Here is an 8488-nt window from a genome sequence, read left to right on the forward strand (position 1 = left end):
AAGTCCTGCTGCAGCAGCAGCTGCTGCTGGTGCAGCTTTTTCCGCAGCAAGTAATGCTGCTGCTGTTGCTGTTGCTGCGAGTACAAGCATCTGCATGCAATCTGTTGAGGCAGCGCCCGTTGAACTGCTGATTCATCTTCGGGTGTACGTACACCCCAATTTATTACCCCACACTTTAGCTGCCCATACACCCCAGATATACCTATATATATATATATATATATATATATATATATATATATACAGCATTTATGTTTGTATATACAGCTGAGCTGTTTACTCAGAGCAAATATTTGCAGCGGTATCGATGATAAAATCTGGGAGGACTGCTTTGGGTTGCTGCTGCTCCTCTGAGTGTCCGCTGCTGCCGCCGCTGCTGCTGCTGCTGCTGCTGCTAGCAGCAGCAGCAGCAGAGAAGGCTTTGCGCAGCAGCAAACCGTCTGTCACACCCGTTAGACAGAGGCAGCTCTTTATTGCTGCTGCAGCAGCAAAAGCAATGTCTGTTATAAGCGAATCTCCTACAAGCAGCACTTTATCCAGGCTCTCACCTGCTGCAGCACAGCAGCAGCAAAAGCAAAAGTAGCAGCAGCAGCAGCAGCAACAACTGAAACCGCAGCACCGGGCAGCACTAGCAAACAACGCAGCACGCAGCAACAGCAATCAGAGCAGCAGCAACAGCAGCAGCAGCAGCAACAACTGGAACTACTACAACACTAGCAGCAAATGCAGCAGCAGCAGCAGCAACTCCAGCAGCAGCAACAAAATTTACACGCATGTCCCACACAATCAAACAAGAGACTGTGACACGTCTTGTACTAAAGGGGTTTAGGGTTTAGGGTTTAGGGTTTAGGGTTTATAATACCCAGCGCATCCAGCACCAAACGCTTCATCTGCTCCGAGGGTTTACCCATCAGCACGGGTTGCTGCTGCACTGCAGCAGCAACAGCAGCAACCATTGTCCCTGCTCCAGCCCACTTCTGCAGCAGCACAAACACTAAACCCTAAACCCTAAACCCTAAACTTCCTTGTACGCAAAATGCAGCATTGTGTGTTGGTGAGGATCTTACGGCAGTCACGCCTGTGCAAGCAGAGTGCAAGCTTTAAAATTAGGGTTTAGGGTTTAGGGCTAAGGGTTTAGGGTTAAGGGTTTAGGGCTAAGGCTTTAATGCTTAGGGTTTAGGGTTTAGGGTTTATGGTTTAGGTTTAAGGGTATAGGGTTTTCTGTTCAAGTTTAAAGGTTCAGGGTTTAGGGTTTAGGTTTAAAGGTTTAGGGTTTAGGATTTAGGGTTTTCTGTTTAGGTTTAAAGGATTAGGGTTTAGGATTTAGGGTTTTCTGTTTAGGTTTAAAGGATTACGGTTTAGGGTTTAGGATTTTAGGGTTTAGGATTTTAGGGTTTAGGGTTTAGGGTTTAGGGTTTAGGGTTTAGATTGCCTGTTTGGTGGAGAAGTTTCCGAGCGGGTCTGCATTTGTCGCAATAAATTTTGCATGCATGTCGTTAATATACAGCTGAGCAGTCTGAAGCTTCTTATAATAAAAATCTCTATCCAGGCCAACGACAACATAATTAACCTCCGGCTGTACGTACACCGCAGGGTCGCGTGCAAAGTCTATCGCTTCGTACGCCTCTGCACATACACCACAAACCACAAACCACAAACCCTAAACCCTAAACCCTAAACCCTAAACCCTTAACCCTTAAGCTTAAAGCTTAAAGCTTAAAGCTTAAAGCCTAAATCGTAGAGCCTAAATACTAAACCCTAAACTGTATAACATAACCCTAAAGCCTTAAGCCGACACCCTAAACCCTAAACCCTGAACCCTAGAACGTAAATACTAAACTCTAGAGGTACGCAGGAATAGTTGATATGATAAACCACGTCAAATTCTACCCACACACAAACCCTAAACCCTAAACCCTAAACCCTAGTACGCCAAACCCTAAACCCTCAGCCAAACCCTTGCTACCCGCAGAAGCCTCTCAAAGAGTAGACACACGGCTTATCAAGGCACAAACGCAACTACGGTTTAGGGTTTAGGGTTTAGGGTTTAGGGTTTAGGGTTTAGGGTTTAGGGTTTAGTACCCTCAGGGCCGCCAAAAGCATCGATGCCGTTGCTGCGCAGCTCCTCCAGCAAACCCTTCTCTCCAACCACATACACCCGAGACTTGTGCTGCTGCTGCTGCTGAATGCTGCTGCTGCCGTTGCACATCAGATGCTGCTCTTGTTGCAGTTGCTGCTGCTTTTGCTGCTGCTGCTGCTGCTGCTGCTGCTGCTGCTGCTGCTGCTGGGAAAGGATATATCTGGCTGTTGAGTAACTTGTGCATAGAACCTGCAGCGCGCAAACCCCAAACCCTAAACCCTAAACCCTAAACCCTCATCTGTAAGAACTCAGCTGCAGGCCTTCTTTATCAGGCACTGATTCTACAAACCACCGTTTAGGGTTTAGGGTTTAGGGTTTACCTGCTGCTCTGTCGCTTCAATTCCGAGTTTATTTAGCTTAGCAACAAAACCCTTTCGGCTAAGAGTGCTGTTATTCGTAAGGAAGTAAACACTCTTCTTGCTGCTGCTGCTGCTGCTGCTGCTGCTGCTGCTGCTGCGAGGGGTTTGCTGCAGCTGAGTCAGCATCTCCCGCACCCCCGGCAGCAATTTGCTGCCGTGCCACAACACCCCATCGCAGTCAAAGATAAATATATCGAATTGCTGCAGCAGCGCAGCAGCAGATATGCTGCTGCTGCAGAGTTCTGCTGCTGCTGCTACTCCAGACGCTGAGATAACAGATCCTGCTGCTGCACCTGCTGCTGCACCTGCTGCTGCACCTGCTGCTGCTCCTGCCGCTGCTCCTGCTGCTGCTCCTGCTGCTGCTGCTGCAGTTGACGCTGCTGCTGTTGCTGCTGCTGCTGCTGTCTTGCACGAGACAGGCGACAGTGCTGCTCCCGCTGCTGCTGCTGCAGCAGTAACAACTAGAGAAGGCATTGCTGCTGCTGCTGCTCTTCAAAACAACGAAAAAGCTAGGGAAGACTGGTGTGGAGCGTTGGATTTCATAAACCCTAAACCCTAAACCCTAAACCTTAAACTCTGAATCTCAAACCCTAAGCCCTAAACCCTAAGTCCTTAGGCCTAAAGCATAGACCCTAAACACTAAACCCTAAACCCTAAACCCTAAACACTCAACAACTGGGCAACGCTCTACACGCCACTGAGGCGCTAGGGGGGCAGGGAAGCGGCGCTCACAAACCCTAAACCCTAAACCCTAAGCCCTAAACCCTAAACCCTAAACCCTAAACCCTAAAAAAGCAGAACCAGCATGATAAAAAGAATAACGGAAGACATAAATAACTCCCCTAAGAATCGTCACGCGCATCTGCCGTACTTGTGTACCAGCCCCATCGGTGCAAACCCTAAACCCTAAACCCTAAACCCTAAACCCTAAACCCTCGAGTTAGACACCAGCTATAAATATCTTTTTTTTGTTGCTTTGCAATATCTCTTCTTCCTTCAGTCTTGTCTCTAAAGTCTACAGCACATTGTTTAACCTCTAGAGTTTAGGGTTTATGAAGTGAAGGTTTCGAGCTGGGGTCTAGGGTTTAGGGTTTAGGGTTTAGGGTTTGATGTGCAGGGTTTCGGTATTGTTAGCCGTAAGAATTGCTGGAGGCCCTTAGAGCTGCTCCTCTAAAAGACAAACCCTAAAACTAATTTGCTCTATTCTTACTAGCAGCAGCAGCAACAGCAACAACAACAACAGCAGCAACAGCAACAACAACAACAGCAGCAACAGCAGCAACAACAGCAAGAGCTGCAGTAGCTGCAGCAGCAATACCAGCAGCAGCACATCCACCAAGATCAGCAGCAGCAGTAGCAGCAGCAGCAGCAGCAGCAGCAATCACGTCTCTATGCACATCATCCACAGAAGAAGGGAGCGAAGCACTGGAACCGAACCCGCCCAAAGAAGGTAAATCCGTTGCTGCTGCTGCTACTGCTGCTGATGCTGCTGCTGCTGTTGCTGCTGATGCTGCTGCTGCTGCTGCTGCTGTTCTTGCTGCTGCTGCTGCATTGCGGTTTCTTTTCGGATTGCGTTGCTGCACCTGCAACGAAATCTGTACAGTGGTGGCTGTGCCATAGGGAAATGCCTTTAGGGTTTAGGGTTTAGGGTTTAGGGTTTAGGGTTTAGGGTTTAGGGTTTACGGTTTTGCAGACGCGGCCTTCATCAATAAACAACAAACCAACGCCGCATCACAAAGACCCAACAGAATATGCAAACGCCCCTCCGGAATATCTGGCAGTTCCCGTAAGGGTTTAGGGTTTAGGGTTTAGGGTTTAGGGATTAGGGTTTAGGGTTTAGGGTTTAGGGTTTAGCGATTGCATTTCAGGGTGTAGGGTTTGGGTTTCACGGGTAAGGGCCTAGGGTTTCAGGGTTTAGTGCCTAGGGTTTAGGGTTAAAGACAAATGAGGTAGGGTTTAGGGTTTAGGGTTTAGGGTTTAGTGCATGCGGTATGGCTTAGGATGAAGAGGGTTTGATAGCATTGAGTGCTGCGCCGCTGCAGAAGCTGCTGCTGCTGCTGCAGCAGCAGCAGCAGCAGTGCAGGGCGAGCAGCAGCAGCTTGCTGCGGGTCCCTACTCCCTGCACCGTAACGATGCCTCGCTCTACAGCAGCAGCAGCAGCAGCAGTTGCTGCTGCTGTTGCTGCAAGCAGCCCGGAGGAAGCAGCAGCAGCAGCAGCTGCTGCCGCTCCCGCCGTGAAAGAAGAAGCAGCAGCGTATGCAGCAGCACTGCGATCTGCTGCTGAAGCTGCTGCAGCTGACGCAGCAGCAGCTGCTGCTGCACACTTTCCTGATGCAGCTCCTGGAGAGGGAATTGCTGCTGCTGCTGCTGCTGCTCTCGACACGCCAGCAGCACAGAAGCTGCAGCAGCTGGCGAAGCAGCCGCAGCTTCATCATCTACTGCAGCAGCTGCAGCAACTAGCAGAGACCAACGTACGCTGCTTCTGCTGCTGTTGTTGTTGTTGCTGCTGCTGCTGCTACAGCTTTCTGCTGCTGCTTCTGCTGCTATGGTAACTGGTGCGGCGTGCTGCTGTTGCTGTATTTGCCCGTGCTGGTTGCTGCTGCTGTAGCGCCTGCATCAGCAGCAACCGCAGCAGCAGCAGCAGCAGCAACCACAGCAACCGCAGCAGCAACAGCAGCAGCAACCACAGCAACAGCAGCAGCAGCAGCAACTGCAGCAGCAGCATGGTTTGTTTGTCTGCGTGTGTGTGCTGTACGTACACCAGAACGATGCACCGCTCAAGAAGATTGCTGTTCATTTTGCTGCCGCAGTTAGCCCGCTGCGGCTCCCTGCAGCAGCAGAATTCATCATCGGCCCCCGTAAACCCTAAACCCTAAACCCTAAACCCTCAGCGAAATTCACGAAGAACTTACCGCTGCTCAAGGACACCATCACACGAATTTTGCGTGCAGCTCCCGCTGCTGCTGCTCCTGCTGCAGCTCCTGCTGCTGCTGCAGCTGCTGCTGCTGCAGTGTGGTGTTTGCGCTCAGCATATGCCGACAATCAAGGAGCAACAGCAGCAGCAGCAGCACCTGGAGCAGCAACAGCAGCACCTGGAGCAGCAACAGCAGCAGCACCTGGAGCAGCAACAGCAGCACCTGGAGCAGCAACAGCAGCACATGGAGCAGCAGCAGCAGCTGCAGCAGCAGCAGCAGCAGACCTTTCAGAGGCTCGTGCTTTGCTGCGCCGCCGTCGTGGTTTGCTGCCGTGTTTGAAAGCCCTAAAGTTATCGGCTTTGCCGCGCTTTAATCCGCTGCTGCTGCTGCAGACAATCGACAGACACTGGAGAGCGCTGCAGCAAAGACGGTATAAGGGGCTTTTAAAGCGGAAGCTGCAGCAAACACTCGCTGTTGCACGCAAGCTTCAAGTCAGCTGCTGCTGATATTGTTGCTGCTGCTGCTGCCGATATTTCTGGTGCTGCTGCTGCTGCTAATATTGTTGGTACTGCTGCTGCTGCTGCTGTTATTCGTGCTGCTGCTGCTGCTGCTGCTGATATTGTTGGTGCTGCTGCTGTTGCGCGTGCTGTTGCTGCTGCTGCTGCTGCTGCTGCTTCCGTTGGTTCCAAGGGAGCGGCGGTGTTTGTTTTTTCGTTTGCTGTTGCAGTTTCATCTGTCCCTTCCTTACGCCTTATTCACTGCTGCTGTTGCTGCTGCTGCTGCTGCTGCTGCTGCTGCTGCTGCTGCTGCTGCTGCTGCTGCTGCTGCAGGCTGATGGGGTGTCTCCTGAGGTGCTGCTGGAAGAAGGTGGATTTGAGCGCTACGGGCTGCTGCACAATTTGCCGAAGACTTCGTTCGTCTTCAGCTACATCCACAGACACTCTAGACCCTGGCGGCCTCCTGAAGCTGCTGCTGCTGCTGCTGCTACAGCTGCAGCAGCAGCAGCAGCTGCTGCTGCTGCTGCAGCGGATGAGGGGGAAAATGAGGGAGACAAGCAGCAGCAAGCCAAGGCCCTTGCTGCTGCTGCAGCAGAAGCCAGGGCTGCCCTTCGTGCCGCTGCTATACGAAGGCTACAGGTATGCCAAGCAAATGCAGCAGCAGCAGCAGCAGCAGCAGCAGAAAGTGCAGCAGCAAAGCGCGGCAGAACAAGCAGAGGCAGCACCAGCAGAAGAGCCTCCAGTAGCAGCAGAAGCAGCAATAGCACCACACGCAAAAGAAGCAGCAGCAGACAAGAAACAGCAGTAGCAACAGCAGCAGCAGCAGCAGCACAAGCAGCAGCCGCAGCAACATCCATGTGTGTGTGTGTGTGGTATAGGAGTTAGGTCTTGTAACAGCTGAAGGGCAGCCTGAGTTGCTGCAGCTACGTGCAATGCAGGCGGCGCTGCAGCAGCAGCCTTTGCCGTGTCGTCTATCTGCTGCTGAGCAGCAGCAGCTGCTGCAGCAGCAGCGGCTGCGGCCTCGCTCCCGCTTTACTCGTATTATTAACAGAGTCACCACGCATGCACGTGCTGCTGCAGCAAGCCTCAATTTGCCTCTCCTTGGAAGCAAACGCTACCGCAAGGAAGCAGCAGCAGCAGCAACTGCTGCTGCTGCTGCTGCTGCCGACATAACCGATACAGAGGTTTTTGCAGCCCCCTCCACTGTTCTCATTCGCGGCCGCCCCTGGCAACAGCAGCAGCAGCAACAGCAGCAGCAGCAACAGCAGCAACAGCAGCAGCAACTGCAGCAGCAGCAGCAGCAGCAGCAGCAGCAACAGGCTGGAGGCCATGTGGGGTATTTGAGGGGCCCAATGGCCCGCGCAGCAACACGCATGCAAAAGCGGCGGCTGCTGCAGCAGCAGATGCTGCAGAAGCAGCAGCAAGAGCAGCAGCAGAGGCAGCACCTGCTGGAAGTTGCTGCAGCAGCAGGAGGAGTGTTTGATGCTTTAGCTGCTGCAGATTACCCTGAATATAAACCCCTAACTAAAGCAGAAGAACTGGGTAAGGCTGATGCTGCTGCTGCTGCAGTTGCTGTTTCTGCTGCTGCTGCTGCTGCTGTTGAGGCTTTTGCTGCGCTTCTTTCCCCCTTTGCTCATCCTTCTGCTGCTGCTGCGCTGCTGCTGCTGCTGCTGCACAGAGTTGTTTGTGGAGGCAGAGTACCGACGACATTTGCTGCTGCGAGATATGAAAGAGGGTTTGAAGGCAGCGCTGCAGTCAGGGGCTGCTGCACTCGAGCAGCAGCAACCCTCACGTACGCCAAACCCTAAACCCTAAACCCTCAGGCAGTTGCAGTAGCACAAACCCCTACTCAAGCTCACCACGCCTACCAAACCCTAGAGCGCCTAGGGGCTAGGGTTTAGGGTTTAGGGTTTAGGGTTTTCTTCAAGTCTTAATCTATCCGGGCTTCTGCTGACGCTGCAGTCCACGAGCGCAGCAGCCGCCTTTAGGGTTTAGGGTTTAGGGTTTAGGGTTTAGGGTTTGTGTGTGGCTGCAGGGGGAAGCAGCTTTTCAGCCTTTATTACTGAGTGGATGAGGCTCTCGAAGCGTCGGCGGCGGCAGCTGCTGCTGCAGGAGCAACGGGAGCAGCAGCTGCAGCTGCAGCAGCAGCAGCAGCAAGGACGGCGTTCGCTGCGGCGTCAGCAGCAGCAGCAGCAACTTGCTGCAGACCCTCGACGTATCCTCAGGCATTTGCGGCGTAAGTTTGACTTGGGGCTGCTCCCCCTGCAGCCGCCTGCTGCTGCTGCTCCTGCGCCTGCTGCTGCTGCTGCTGCAGCTAGCTCTCCGTACACCTCAGCTAGCGACTCCTTCGCTGCAGCTAGCCAACAGCCCCCAGGGGCTTTAGGTGCTGCTGTTGGGGGGTCTTCGTCGGGTTGCAGCATGCTGCAAAGCGCAAGTAGGCTGCCGCTGCAGCAGCCCCTAAGCAGCAGCAGCAGCAGCAACAGCAGCAGCAGCAGCAGCAGGACGCGCCACTTCGCTTGCCCCAAGGGTTTGCTGTCGGTCCCTACTACGGATAGACAGCCCAACCGACGCCTGCAG

The 8488-nt window shown here is 53.0% G+C and overlaps 2 protein-coding genes across 2 annotated transcripts in view; one reads left to right on the forward strand and one right to left on the reverse strand.

Moving 5' to 3' along the window:
* Positions 1–276: 276 nt before the first annotated feature.
* Positions 277–2973, reverse strand: EAH_00016310 (pyridoxal phosphate phosphatase, putative; the record flags this gene model as incomplete). The annotated part of the gene is made up of 6 exons (XM_013397811.1): positions 277–551; positions 908–977; positions 1571–1626; positions 1836–1886; positions 2083–2329; positions 2461–2973. The coding sequence occupies 6 exons, from the start codon at positions 2971–2973 to the stop codon at positions 277–279; spliced, it is 1212 nt and encodes a 403-aa protein (XP_013253265.1).
* Positions 2974–3304: 331 nt separating this feature from the next.
* EAH_00016320 (hypothetical protein, conserved) overlaps positions 3305–8488 on the forward strand; it is a gene marked incomplete at both ends in the record, with an annotated part of 5731 nt that continues 547 nt past the window's right edge. Inside the window, 10 exons of the mRNA XM_013397812.1 lie at positions 3305–3366; positions 3617–3635; positions 4193–4285; positions 4500–4970; positions 5108–5239; positions 5529–5735; positions 6245–6550; positions 6790–7453; positions 7590–7703; positions 7947–8488. The exon at positions 7947–8488 is cut by the window's right edge and continues 102 nt beyond it. Coding sequence (XP_013253266.1) covers positions 3305–3366; positions 3617–3635; positions 4193–4285; positions 4500–4970; positions 5108–5239; positions 5529–5735; positions 6245–6550; positions 6790–7453; positions 7590–7703; positions 7947–8488 — 2610 coding nt within the window. The remainder of the gene's footprint in view (positions 3367–3616; positions 3636–4192; positions 4286–4499; positions 4971–5107; positions 5240–5528; positions 5736–6244; positions 6551–6789; positions 7454–7589; positions 7704–7946) is intronic.

This window comes from Eimeria acervulina, genomic scaffold (assembly GCF_000499425.1).
Source record: "Eimeria acervulina Houghton genomic scaffold, Eah_scaff102, whole genome shotgun sequence".
In the NCBI taxonomy this organism is placed as follows: domain Eukaryota; phylum Apicomplexa; class Conoidasida; order Eucoccidiorida; family Eimeriidae; genus Eimeria; species Eimeria acervulina.